Genomic DNA, 14,643 nt, shown 5'->3' on the forward strand with positions numbered 1-14,643 from the left:
GCCCCAAGTCGAAGTTTTGGGCTATGCCCAGTAAGCCCTGTTTCACTCAAGCGTCTCATCTAAATCCTACCTGTTCTTCAAGGCCTAGTTCACCAGTCATCTCCATGAAGCTTCCTTGGTCCTCTAAGGTAGGAAGGTCTTCCTTTTTTTTCCTTTTCTAATATTTATTTATTTAATTTTGGTTGTACCGGGTATGAGTTGCAGCTTGTGGGATCTAGAGTCCTGACCAGGGATGTAAACCAGGCCCCCTGCATTGGAAGCATGGGGTCTTAGCATCTGGACCACTGGGCAAGTCCCAGGAAGGTCTTTCTGCCTCCTCTCTACCCTCAAAGAATTCTATCTCACCTCGACTCACACCCACTTTCTACTGCCTGACTCTTTCTGCATCTACACTGAGTTCCTCAGACCAGTCCTTAACCTCCTTGAGAGAAGCAGTTCTCAGGCGTCTTTATTAGCTCCACCAGTCAGGCAGGCCCAGAGGGTGTGGTAGGGTGCCGGCTCCCCTCCCGCACTGAGCTGTACTCAGAGTCTTGGGCTGGGCTCAGTGGGGTGAGCTGGCCCTACCTCCATGCTGGCATCCTGCCTACCTGGTATGACATCCAGATTCCTGTGGGCCCTGGCCCCAGGAGATAAGATCTCATCCCCTGGACTGATAGCAAAGATCCAATAAAAAGCAGAGCTCACAGGCTCTTTGCTGGTTTGTAAAGGAGTCAAAGGCCTGAAGAATCTGATGGGGGAGAGCAGAAGCTTCTGGGTTGCAAGGCTTGCACTTGCTTCTTCTGCAAGGACCTGTTGGATAAAGCCAAATGGCTTCCTGGCCAGGAACAGCTCTTCTGATAGAAAGTCCAGCAGGAAGCTGCCCTTCTGTAGGCTTTTAGGGCCCACTAGAGATATCAGGTTTCCCTGGTGGCTCAGCAGTAAAGAATCCGCCTGCCAATGCAGGAGCTGTAGGAAACATGGGTTCAATCCCTGGGTAGGGAAGATCTCCTGGAGTAGGAGATGGCAGTCAACCCACTCCAGTATTCTTGCCTGGAGAATCCCATGGACAGAGGAGCCTGGCAGGCTAAGTCCATAGGGTTGCAAAGAGTCAGATACAACTGAAGTGACTGAGCATGCATGCAGAGAGCTGCCACTACTCAGATACCAACATCCAGGCCAAAGACCATGGCCCCTCCTCTTGGTCCAGCTCTTACTGCCTAGAGACCCCTGGGTTAGTTAACAGAACAGGGAAAGCCCTCCCCCTGCCATTAATTCACGTGACGCTGGGCACATCCTCTCTGCACCTTAATGGGGAGATGAGAGGACTGGATCAAAACATCTCCAGTTCCCCTTTGGGTCCGGGGGCCACAGGCTATGATTAGGTTCTAATATTCTCTATTTTCACCCCCAGAATCAGGGTCAGAGCAGGACGTGGCGGCCTTCAATCCAAGAAACAGCAGATGCCAATCGAGACTGCCTAGTGTTATCCTTACCCCCTTCAGGGGCAGAGCCTTGCTTCTACTGCCTCCAAGGTAGCTGTTTCACCTAACAGAGTCTCAGAGGGCTGTCTGGGCCTTGGCTGCTTAAAACAGAAAAACAGCAGGAGGCCTGAGTTACCTCCCAGGGTATAAGCTGAGCTCACCCTGGAAACCCAGCAGACCAGGGGGCAGAATGAACCTAGTACCTTGCCTGCCTACACAGGGCTGGGGGGGTCTCTCTCACCTGCTTTGATCCCCAGTGCAAAAAAGCTTTTCTCTACTTTACAGAGTCATTTTCCCTCTCTTCTCCCAGGACACAGCTTGCTTATTCTGATGGGGTTCATTCCCCTTGCCTTGAAGGAGTTCTGCAGTTCCCCAGGCAAACCCCACTGAGGACAGAATTAACTACCACTTCTGGTGGCTCAGACGGTAAGGAATCTGCCTGCAATGCGGAGACCTGGGTTTGATCCCTGGGTCAGGAAGATTCCCTGGAGAAGGAAATGGTTACCCACTCCAGTATTCTTGCCTGGAAAATTCCATGGCCAGAGAAGCCTGGTGGGCTACAGTCCACGGAGTCGCAAAGAATCAGATGCAACTGAGCAACTAACACACACTCATCCGAGGAAAGTCCTCTGCCTGTCTTCAGATTCCCACAGGTCAAGGGTCAAAAGCCCTTAACGTTTCTGGCAGGGGCGGGGAGGGGGGTCAGGGAATAGATCCTGTTGATATCTGTGGCTACTATGGGCTTTCTTCCTCTGATAAAAACACACAAATATTTGTAGACTATTTTGGGGTACCATAGGCTCCCCAAGCTCCATCAAGGACTCAGAAAGACTCTTTAGAAGCCTAGATAGTAGAAGAAAAGCAGGTCTCTCAGTCCCTTCTCCCACCTAAGCCAGGATCTCTTCTAACAGCAAGTCTCTCGTCTTCAACTGGCCCACTGCTCAAGATCACCTCCTCCAGGGAGACTTCCCTCATCTCTTCTCCTCTCAGCCCCTCAGCATCTCAGCCAGAGCCACACAAGTTCCTACCTGTGCTTTCTTCCCAAGCAAGAGAGTTGGCTCTCTGTGGACCCATTTATTTAACCCCATAACCCTGAACCAGAGTTGGAGATGACCATGATCATGAACATGAGAATTCTATGCTTTGAAGCCAGGGCTCATGACAGCAGTGGACCATTCCCCAAAACAACGGGGCTGTGGAAATCTCCCTCAGAGAGCCTGTCTGCTCAGGTCTCACCAGAGAAGGGGCTCCCCTGGGATGACTGCCTTACCTACTAGAGTGTCCCAGAGAGCCTTTCAGCAACTGAAACCAGCAGACAGGGAAACTAAGGCCCAGGAAAGCAAAATGACATGCCACAGATCAATATTCATAGAAAGAGGTGGAGCTAGGACTAGACCCAGTCCCTGATTCCAAGCCTGGACCTCTTTTCCTTACACAAGTGGCTTTATAAAAACTAAATCTGGGGGCTTCCCTGGTGGCTCAGTGGTAAAGAATCTGCCTGCCAATGCAGGAGACATGGGTTTGATCCCTGGTCTGGGAAGATCCCACGTGCCACGGAGCAACTAAGCCCATGAGCCTAGTCTCTAGAGCCCAGGAACCACAACTACTTGAGCCCACATGATGCAACTGCTGAAGTCCACCTGCTCTAGAGCCTGTGCTCTGCACAGGAAAAGCCACAGCAATAAGAAGCCTGTGCGCTGCAGCTGGAGAGTAGCCCCCACTTGCTGCAACTAGAGAGAAGCCTGCACAGCAATGAAGACCCAGCACAGCCAAAAATAAATAACAAATTTTTAAAAATACACTTAAAAAAAGCTAGATTTGTCCTCACACTCCCACACTCATACGTGCATGAGAGTTTCTGAAAAGGTGCACAAGAAAGTTAACAGGGGTAACCTCTGGGGAGAGTGATAGTGGAGGGGGTCAGAGAAGGGGGGAGGCTAACATTTACCTTAATACCCTTCTCTACTGCTGGGTTTTATTTTTGTTTGTTTTGTTTTACCATGAATGTGTTTTATGTATTCAAATTATAAAAATAAATCTGCCACTGAAAGGAGATTCTGGCCCCAGCCCACCTCCAGCACACAGATAGAAACAAAGGGAAGCCATAAATCCTCCTGTCTGGGTAAACTATAAATTAGTGAGACTGACTTTTTGCATAGTTTATGGCCACTGGTCTCATTAATTCACAGTCATGGTGCGGTTGATGACTTAAGGAATCTTACCGGGAAAAGCTAAATTCAATTAGGGCTCTTGGCGGCTCCCTGAGGAAGCTCTGGTATCTCGCTTTTACTTACACAAATTGAGGGCAAACCAAATGGATCCAGACTCTCCCAGAGAGACCCCACCCAGCTCAGAGAGGATGCCCTTGCAGACCCTCCATTAGCGCGAAGCAGAGGGAGATGGGAGAGGTGGGGGGAGGCACTTCCATGTAGGCTGGCTGACGCCTGACATCCCTCTGTGTTAGGTGGGTCTCCTGTCTGCCTCAAATGCTTTCCATGGACACTATCTCTACACAGAAGTCAGTCATACACTCACTTGCCCCCTCAGATCTTTGGGAGCCCATCTTCCGTGCCAGGCACAGAGGAGAAAGCAAACGAAGGCTCTGCCCTCAACGGGCTGACATTCTAGTCCGGAATCACATACTAAGAATAGCTCTTCCTGTCCTGCCTGCCTCCCTAATTCTTCTCCAACTTCAAGACTGGCTCGAGTACCCCCTCCTCTGAGAAGCCTTCCCTAACCATCTGTGCCCTCGGGGACTGCTTGTTCCCTCTGAACTTTGCCTCTGCCAGGAGTCCGCCCAGCTCTCAGCACAGAGAGACCATTTCTCCAAGCAGACTGGAAGCTCCCGGTGAGCCGGGCCTGGGTCTCCCACTCTTCCTGGTTCCCTGATGGGCCACCAAGCTCAGAGCCTGCCGGTCGGTTTCAGCTCATTTCCCTCTATGACCTCAGCTGGAACAGACAAATTAATTAGCCGCCCTCAGTCCTGGCTGGCCAGCCCGAAGCCAGAGCCTCCATGAGTTTGTCTGGCACACAGAAGTGCTATGTAAGTGTTAGCTGCTTCTTATTTTGGTGAACTCATAGACTGCTGGTGCACGTCTGTGATATCACCTCTTCGCCTTCCGTGACCTGGTCTCAAACAGGCCCAGCGCTGTGGAAGGGCCAGTCTGGGCTTAGGGGGCAAGTGTCCCCCACAAGGGGCTGGGAAGGGGACTAGGGAAGGATAGGACTTCTGAATCTCGCTCGGAGCTACTTAAGGACGCTCTTTTCAGGAAAGCGCTTGCCTGGGTAACTTGGGGAAACTCCAGGCTCTCATCAAGCCAGTATCAGAACTCAGGGGTCACATCTGACCTAACAGACCCCCAAACTGGCCTCATGTGTTGATAGAACTTTAGGGGGGAAGGAAATGAAGTCAGCACGATCTCAGGGAAGGGGGTGGGGGCAGCCCACTGATCCGAGCCCAACTCAAAACCTAGTTCAGTTAAAATTAGATTAGCCTATAAGATTAAAAATACCCATATGTAATCACGGGCTGCCTTAAAGTACCAGTTGATGTTTGTCGGCATCTAAAGAGATGGTCGGGCCCAGCGCGGTGTGTGCAGACAACCTTGGGGAGACTGTCTGACTCAGACGTTTGCAGGGGGAGTGAGCGCTGCAGAAGGAGGCCCACACAGGCGATGGATGACTCAGGGATAACCCAGGTCCTGGGTTTGCTGAGTGAGCCTTCTCTCCCCACCACGGAAGGAAAGGGGGGCGGTGGGGGGCGGGGGGGGGTGTGGGGAGACAGGAGGAGGAATAGAGGGAGGCAGGCCTGCCAGCCAGCTGCGCACAGGCTGGCATTCCCGAAGGGAGCCCAGGTCCCTCCCATGTTTCTGGATGCCACCACCTCTGAGAAGGCCTATTTGCTTCACAGCGAGGCTTTGTGGGGGAGGGGGGCGCACAGTTTTACACCCCCCACCAACCCAAGAAGTGATCCTCAGAGAGAAGCCAAGACTTGAAATGCCTTTATTCCCTCCCTATTTTAAAATGATCATGGGAAAAAGAAAACTTTTGAACTGAAAGGGAATCAGGGCATGATGATAAAAGAACACAAGCTCCAAAGTCACACAGATCTGGGCTTCAACCCCAGTGCTTTCCAACTGGGCAATATCTGACACAGTGTCTCAAACAGGAGCTTGATATGTGACGGCTCACATAATTAACAAGTATTTAACATAAATACTGCGAATGAGGCAATGAGGGCTCAGAGAAGCAGTGCCTTGCCTAAAAGGTCACAGTCAGGCAGCAAAAAGCTAGAACCAGATCTCAGGTCTCTTGACTTTCCCTCTTCTGCCCCAGCCAGCATGTTTTCTGCTGTATTTCATTCCTCTGCCTCTCCTTCTCCTCCCAGAGGGTCTACAACCCATCAAGAGAAAGGGAAAGCTCTCCATTTCAAAAGTTTGCTGCTCCACAGACTAGGAGAAGGACCGACCCCAAGGCTGAGTCAGCCCTCACACACTCACACCCTTTCTTCATACAAATACTAGGCATGTGTGAGGGATCAAGGACTTAAGAGTCGAGGTGGCCTGGGCTCCAGAGCAACCCAAACCACCATGCTCCTTTAGCCCTTCCTTCCTCCAAGAGGAAACTGTCCCTCCTGTCAACCGTTCAGGTTACCAGCAGGGACGTGTCTGGTCATCTACTCTAGTTAAAGCCTCTTGGGACCTCCGGTCTCCCTTTGTCTTCACAATGACCTGACCAAGCAGGAAAGAGGACAGGGCCTTGGGTTATAAGTCCGGGGACTGAGTCCTTACTTGTTAAGTGACCCCCCTGAGGTTTCCTTGGATGTAAAATGAAAATATCAATACCACCTGCGAGGGACTTCCCTGGTGATCCAGTGGCTAGGACTCCATGCTCCCAATGCAAGGGGTCTGGGTTCGATCCCTGGTCAGGGCACTAGATCTCACATGTCGCAAGTAAGAATTTCCATTCCACAACGAAAACTGAAGCTCCCTGTGTGTGGCAACTAAGACCCAGTGCGGCCAAACAAATAAATAAATATTAGCAAAAATAAAAGCACCACCTGCTATTCTAGCCCACAGGACCATTGAGAAGATCAGAATTAAATACTGTATATGCAAGTGCTTTGGAAACAAGTTACAATACTAATGAGAAGTAGTACTAAACTCCACCTGCCTTAAAGGGCTAAAGACAATTGTGCCACCTGCTCTCAACACAGAGGCTGCCTCTCAGGAGACCCTGCTGGGTCCCAAGGGTGACCCAAAGCAGCTCAGCACCCTTTCCACCCAGAGGCAGGAGATGGTAATCACAAGGTTAGCCACCCCTGCTGGCAAAAGGAAACAACCCTCTAAGTGGTCCTCCGCTGTCCAAGCAGGGAAGAAGCAAGCTGGGTCAGAGCACTGAGAGAGCAGAGAGATGGCAGGCAGGGTCGCGAGTAGAGGACAAGCGACAGACCCAGCCCGGCTGCGGGATTCAGGTGCACAAATGCAGGCTCACGGGGCCAGAGGATGCTGGCACAGAACCCCAGTCGCTTTCTTAGTGGAGGGAGAGAGCTCCTGCCATCAACAAGCGCCAGCCCCGAAGGCGTGAGAGCTCAGTCACTACGTCATGTCCAACTCTGCAATCCCACGAACTGTAGCTCGCCGGGCTCCTCTGTCCTTGGGATTTGCCAGGCAAGAATACTGGAGTAGGTTGCCATTTCCTTCTCCAGGGGATCTTCCTGACCCAAGGATCGAACCCGCGTCTCCTGCATTGGCAGGCAGATCCTTTACCATTGAGCCACCTGGGAAGCCGCCAGCTCCGACAGGGAGTACTAAAATCCCCGCTAGCAGGTGCGGTGAGCTGGGCAGCTACTCCCTGCAGAGCACGGGCATCTGCTGGGGGGAACGTGAGGGCGGGAGACGCAGCTGTACTCTGAGAGGAGGCTGTGCCATGACTCAAACAGAGAACGGCAGCTCCACATCACAGCGGATAACCCCTCTGACTGTTTCCTCATCTGTGAAACAGAGATAGCCTTTATCTCATCCGATTTTAGTAAGATTTAAAAGAGATTACTTCTGGAAAGTGCCTGACATCACTCTGCAGATATTCAATAAATGGTAATTCTTTTTAAAACACACAGCCCCCCAACAGAAGAGATGTCACAGGGCAGGCTAGGACGGACGCCAAAGTTGTGGATAAACAATAAGGGATAGGGCTTTGGGGGAGAAATGAAAGCAACGGCTGTGGGCTGGAGTGGCCTGGGAAGACCGCCCAAAGGGGAGGAACCTGAACAGGCCCTGAAAAGCCACCACAGCGCTGGGCTCCATGCTGGGCACCCCACGTTCAGCCTCTGCATCGATCCTGGAAGACAGAGATGGCATCCGCATCCTCCTGATGAGGCAAGTCAGGTTCAGAGACGCCAGGTACCTGGTCACGCAGGTACCAGGGGCAGAGACCCGACTTTGAGACCTTGTCTGTCCTTCCCACCAGAACTGGAGGGGCAGCAGCCGCGAGGGGCAGGACGGAGAGGAGAGGGGCACCTCGTGGGGGCTCAGCTGAGTGAAGTCCAGGCCACACGACCAGCTGAGGCCCTCCAAGTGCCCTGGCGCCTGGGGACCCAGGTCTCCTACCTGAACCTTCCTCCCAGGCCCCAGCTGACCTTCCCACACTGTCCCGCGGGTATTCTGCTGTTTCTTCCCAAAGAGAAAAAGGTCACCTTTTCCTTTTTGGAGAGTTCCACCTGGGCTTCTAGGGACAGTTTCAAGGTGACCTTTAGGTTGTTCCTCTCTCCTTCTGAGAAGTGAGAGAAGTGAGTTCTAGCCTTACAAAGGAAACTAGCTGTTGAGTCTGATATCCACATGTGTGAACTGGGCAATAATGACCCCCATCTCCCCTCCTCACAGACCTGTTCTGAGGATGACATGGCAGGATGCACTGTGCAAAAACCAAAACCAAGAAAAGCTATAAGATATGAAGGGACAAAGGATGGTTGTTGTTGTTTTTTTTTTTTGTCTGTGGTCAGGAGACGAGTTGAATACCTGTTTCACGGGCTGCCAGGAGCTGGACATGGGTAAATAACTGTATGGGGTGCCAGCGGAGAGCTGGGTTACAGCGAGGCGCTCCCTTGAAACACACGCAGGACTGGGAGCCAGGTAAACAGAGAGACAAAGCGGGATTCATGCAGGGTCCAAACCCCAGTGTGGAGTGGGGTGGGATGCGGAGTGGTCCTACCCAGGGCTTGGAATCATGCTCGCAGTTCTCCCAATGGACTCACCCCCCGCTCACATCACTAGGCCCTCCCCACAAAGAAAAGGCAAGAATCCCTGACTGTCAGAGACAGAGAAAAGGCCCAAGAAGGGAAGAGGCTTGACCACGTCACCCACTGAGTCACTCAGAAAGAACCCAGAGCATCTACTCCAGAACTTCAGCTCTAGGGCCTTCCCCAGGAGGTCCAGGGACTAAGACTCTGTGCTTCCACTGTAGGAGGCACCGGTTCAATTCCTGGTCGGGAACTAAGATTCCACATGCTGCACCTGTGAGGCCAAAAGAATTTTTTTTCATAGCATCACTTTATTATTATTTTTAAATTTATTTATTTATTTTAATTGGAGGCTAATTACTTTACAGTATTGTAGTGGTTTTTGCCATACATTGACATGAATCAGCCATAGGTGCTGATCTCCCCGGTGAAGAATTTTTTTTTAATCTTTGGCTCTAACGCCATCCGCCCTCGGCTGGTGTCTACCTGAGGCTTTGTTCCACAACCAGAACAAGAGTGAGAACTGCACACAGAACATTCTGTTCTTAAAGGTGGGGTAACGGGCAAGGGAAGCAGCTGTCACAGATGACAGAATGAGGCCTCCAACAGGGCGCCTACCTACACTGGGGCTCTGAGAGAAGAGGCAAGACCCCAAGATGAACTCCGAAGCTCCAGAGTGTAGTAGAAAGGGAGCATGGCCTCAGTCCCTCAAGCCCACCCCACCTCCCGGAGTCAGCTGGTACCATGTCCCTTCCCCACAGGACCTGCCAAAGCGAAAGGAAGAATAAAGTCGGTGGGACTGAGTTTCAGTCCTTCCTGAAACCTGAAGGAAGGGCTCCTGGTGGCAGCCTAGGCCGAGAGCTCTGTAATCCTCCAGCCTCCGAGGAAGGCATTTACCTGAGGTGGTTAAACTACCAACAGGGGTGACTGAACCTCACTGAGCTCTTCCTGTAAGCACAAAGGCAGCTTTACGTGTGTTAATTTCTGTCATTACCACGTCAGGAGCTCTATAACTGGATACTAGTATTTCCCCCTTTTTATACTTGAGAAAACAGAGTCAGAGAGGGTAAGGGGCAGAGTGGTGCCAACCCTCAGTTCAACACTGCAAAGGGGCCGGGGCAGTGCCCTGGCGGCCGAGTGGTTAGGATTCCGGGCTTTGACTGCCACAGCCTCAGTTCAGTCCCTGGTTGGCGAACTGAGATCTCTCAAGTTGTGTGGCCAAAAAACAAACAGCCAAACAAAAAGGGGAAAGTGGGCTTTCACTTTCTGCCACCTGAACTGGGACCCTTAAGATCACCTTTCTCTCTACTCTCTTTCCCAGGATGGCCAGATGCAAGGGCACCCGTTTCCAGAGGCAGAAAAGCGTCCTGTCAAAGCAGAGACACAGTCTTTCGCAACTGCAAAGACCCTCAGAGATCATATCTGGCACCCTCACTTTTACAATGAGAAAACTATGGCCCAAGGTTGAATGACTTGCCAGGGTTAGCCAAGTCAGTGGAATGGCAAAAACGTCAGACCTGGAAGAAGCCACAAAGATCAACTGACAAGTGAGTGGAGAGGCGTCACTGGCCCAAGGTCACAGGGGAGACGGGACAAAAAGCCAAGTTTCCTAACTTCTAGGCTGACACCCGTGTCATGGCACCACCTCTGCCAACTGCCCAGGGTCCCGGCACAGTTTTGGTGGGGACAAATCAGGCCAAACCTGGTCCCATTGGGACCGGAGTCAGGCCTGCAGGGACAAACTCCTGACTGTCCAGAGTAGGACCTTAGTGGTCACACTGTTGACCCACCAGAAGTCACCGAGACGCACCGCGCGTGCACTAGTCCCCCCCGTGCCCCCCCACACCCTAACACAATGCCAGGTGCAGCTGAGAGGTGACGGGGTTGGAGCAAGGAGGAGGGCAATTTATAAATAGTGCCTGTGAGGCCTCTTCCTAGTCTCACACAGGCAAATGACACATCAGTCACTTCAGCTTCTTACAACAAATTAGGACACAGGGGCTTCAGGATTCAATGGATATGGTCAAATTTAGAGATTCTTGCCAGTTTCACAGGTGGACGAGACCTGCAGAAAAAAGCCCAGTTTGTTCAAGGTCATGTATTTGTCAGAATCAGTACACATGACTTCCCCTTGCCCCGGCCTTGATTTTTTTTCCAGGCTGCCATCAGGGGATAGGTGGTGATGGCCCAGCCCCATATACAGGCCTGCCGCTGTCACAACACCAAAACCCTGAATCAGGAAGCCAGCTCCTAGATCCGTCACGACAGAAGCACCCAAGCCCTCCTGCAGCATGTCCCGGAGCCTGCCTCATACCAGCCTGGCATCGCCCTCAGCTCCCGCGTGTCCTTGGGAGAGCTACAAGGCTTCCTGCCAAGAATCACAAACTCTCCAAACCCAAACCAGCAGAGTCCCAGGCCCTCGTGCCTTCCACAGCTGGCTGGGGGCTAAGAAGGCAAAGGAGGATGTCAAAGCCCCCCAGGACACCACTTCCAGGGACTTCTGGGTTGGGCAGGCTCTGGGGAGCTCCAGCAGCATCTGGAGCATCTGTCATCTGGAGCATCTCCAGCATCTATCACCCAGCAGAACAAAGTGCCCAGACCTAGCAGGGAGACAAGCCTCTGGAGGGGAACCACTTTTCTGTTTCCTTCTTCCAAAAATAACATTTCAAAGTCACTTCATATCAGAACATCCTGAGTTTCTCCACCTGTCCATCTCCCACGGGCTGAGCAGCAGGCAGGCCACCATGACTGGCCAGCCTGGAGAGCACGTTGAGACACAGCAGGGTGCAACTTGGAGGTGAGCTTGACCCTCCTCCACTCTCCCTCCCCCGCCTCAAACCAGACTTCAGGAATTCCCAAGGCCCCCTGTCCCATAAACTGTATAAAGAATGGCATTCCCGGGCAGGAAACTGACTCAGGGGCTCCTGACCAGCCTGGGCAGGCAGAACTGACTGATAACACTCCAGGGATGAAGGAAGGAAGGTGAGAATACAGTGATGCCTCATCTTCCACCACACCTGTAAGTCTCCAGCACACGCATTCCCCACGCTACCCAAACTCCTTAGGCAAACCAAGTAGAAAGATCCTCCGTCCTGGAATAGCCTTCCATGAAGCATGTAATTACACTGGTGGCTGGTGACAGAGCAGACTGTGTCACTTGCTGAAGACACGCCTGTCTCACACACACACAGCTGGGCGCCTGGCTCCAGAGGAAACCTGCCAGGCCTGGGAGCCTCGCTGAAGGTATCTAGGGCCAGAAGCATCCTCCAGTCCTGCTCTCTCCCGTGAACAGTACCCAGCTCCCGCGCGACGAGGCCGCAGAGCTCAAGTTTGAGAAACCTCAAGATGGCCAGATGGAGGCTGCCTACTATACAGGAGCAGTCCAGACCCTCATTCCTGGGCAGCTTCAAGTGGTAAGGATGGGCAACAGGCTCATGAGCTAGGTGACAGCGGAAGCATCGGGGGCGAGGTGGACTTACCTATCTTCATGAGGCAGGCCAGTAAGATCCACAGGGCGATTTCGAAGGGTGTGCGCACGTGTTGGTAGTCGATGCCCAGGACTGGAAAGGCCTTTCGAGCCTTCGGGCTGTGTTCAGCGAAGGAATGGTTAACAGGGCGGCTCTCGGGGGCGAGCTCCGGTGGGGCGGTGGTGACATCCCCAATCGAGCGTTCCCGGGGCGGCTCTGAGCCTCTGATGGTGCTGGCTGTAGGGCTGGGCTGGAGGCCATGGCTTCTGAGAACGGGTAGCAGCCCCACCAAGGCTACCACCACGAGCAACGAAGGTAAGATTCGAGGCGGAGGGAGGCCACTGGCGCCAGACCACAGAAGCATCCCGCTGCTTATCCCCCCGACCCTTAGCAAAATGAGAGTAAGACCTGGGACATAGGTAGCAAGGGGTCAGCAGGAGGGGGCAAGAGAGACTGCGGGAGTCTCTAGGCAAAGTTCATGTTTGAGAGATGTGTTTTTGTGGAAGCAGCCCTCTGAAGGTGGAAAGAAGGCTGGGTTCCCGATCTAGAACGCCAAACTGGGGAAGAGGGACCAGGACCCAGTTAGGGCCATAAGAGAAGACCAAAAGGTTTGGAACTCCAGGCCTGGGAAAGGGGGTGGGGGAGGGGAGAGGCGGCACCCTAGGGACAGAGGAAGAAATGGGATGGGGGTGGACCTCAGGCAAGGAAAAGGGAAGGCGGGGACCCTCTACTAAGAAAAGTGGCTGAGCTGCTGGGACTCTTGTTAAGGGAAGGAGCAGAGAGCCTGAGCTAAAAGAAGGGGATCGAAGGGGGTGGGACCCAGTCCAGGAAAAGAAGAAAGGGAGCTGAGAGCCCAGGCTGAGAGGAAGGAGTGAAGCCGGATAGCGGCCGGGAGCTTCCCCACCCAAAGAAGGACCGAGGTGCAGGCGTGCCGGGCTGAGATTCCGGGGAAATGGAGGGAGGCGGAAGGCGGAGGCAGGCGGCCTGGAGAAAGGGCGCCTTGGCGCGGGCTAGGGGCGGCTCGCGGTGGACCAGCAGCGAAACCCCCCTCCTTGCGGCCCCGGCGCGGTGCTGCGCTGCGCCCCGGCCCAGCTTCAGTTCCTCCGCGTCCAGCTCCACTTCCAGTTGCAGCCCCGGCCCTGGCACCGGCGGCGGCTGACTGCTGTCTACTGAGCTCAGTACTGCCACTTATAGGCACCAGCGAGCAGCCGGCGCTGCGGGCTAGAAGGACCTGTCAGTGCCCGCGCGATGCAGCGACCCCTGTCGCCGAGGAACGGAAGTATCGCGTCGAAAGAGAAGGGAAGAGTTAAAGATGGCCAAAAAAGTCCAGCATCTACAGAGATTCCAGCTAAAAAGGGTAAAATGCTCTGCTAATTACAAAGCGCGTTCACATGCACGTTCACAGTCTCATGGAGACTTCCCAATAAACGTGAATGATGTATTATTGTCTTAGACATTTAGTTACCATGTGACCTTGAGCAAATTACTTAACCTCTCTGTTCCACAGCTATCTCATCTGAAAAATTGGAGATAACAAGAGTAACTATACCTGCTAATACTGCTGTAGTAAAGTATGTTGTGTTAGTGGCTCAGTCGAGCCCGACTCTTTACAACCCCATGGACTGCAGCCCACCAGTCTCCTCTGTCCATGGGATTTTCCAGGCAAGGATGCTGGAGTGGGTTGCCATTTCCTTCTCCAGGGGATCTTCCCAACCCAGGGATATGAGCCCTGGTCTCCCACACTACAGCAGAGTCTTTACCGACTGAGCTACCAGGGAAGCCAGTAGTAAAGTATATGTGATGACTAAATGAGATAATCTATGTAAAGTGTCTAGAATGGAGCCCAGGACGTGGAACCATGATTATACTTCCAGCTTTGCAGATGAAGAAACAGGCCAAGAGAGTTCCTTGACTAGTATGAAAATAGTTATGTTGATTTTCTAGGACCACTGTAACAAAGTTCCACAAACTGAGTGGCTTAAAGAATAGAAATTTATTGTCTCATATCCTGGAGGTTAGAGGCCTGAAGTCAAGGGGTCAGTAGAAGGACTTCTGAGGGTTCTGAGGAAGAGTCTCTTCCAGGTATCTCTCCTAGCTTCTGGTGCTCCATGATAATGCCAATCTTCACTTGGTGATCTCCTTGGGCCTCTGTCTCTGGGTCCAGGATTTCCTCTTTTTATAAGGTTTCCAGTCACACTGGATTAGGGGCCCACTCTAAAGACCTATTGGGCTTCCCTGGTGGCTCAGATGGAAAGAATCTGCCTGCAATGCAGAAGACCCCAGGTCAATCCCTGGGTCGGGAAGACCCCCTGGAGAAGGGCATGGCTACCCACTCCAATATTCTTGCCTGGAGAACCATGGACAGAGGAGCCTGGCGGGCTATAGTCCATGGGGTTGCAAAGAGTCAAACACAGCTGAGTGACTAACACACACACACACTAACGACTTCATCTTAGTTTGATCATCTTCAATAACCCTG

The 14,643-nt window shown here is 52.6% G+C and overlaps 1 protein-coding gene across 1 annotated transcript in view; it reads right to left on the reverse strand.

Annotated features, from left to right (window-relative positions):
* The window catches only part of SLC9A1 (solute carrier family 9 member A1), a 50,836-nt gene extending 37,491 nt beyond the window's left edge, over positions 1-13,345 (reverse strand). The window contains exon 1 of the mRNA XM_020909167.2: positions 12,177-13,345. Coding sequence (XP_020764826.1) covers positions 12,177-12,528 — 352 coding nt within the window. The 5' untranslated portion in view covers positions 12,529-13,345. The remainder of the gene's footprint in view (positions 1-12,176) is intronic.
* Between the last annotated feature and the right edge of the window lie 1,298 nt (positions 13,346-14,643).

The sequence above is a fragment of the Odocoileus virginianus genome, chromosome 30 (genome assembly GCF_023699985.2).
Source record: "Odocoileus virginianus isolate 20LAN1187 ecotype Illinois chromosome 30, Ovbor_1.2, whole genome shotgun sequence".
NCBI classification, from domain to species: domain Eukaryota; kingdom Metazoa; phylum Chordata; class Mammalia; order Artiodactyla; family Cervidae; genus Odocoileus; species Odocoileus virginianus.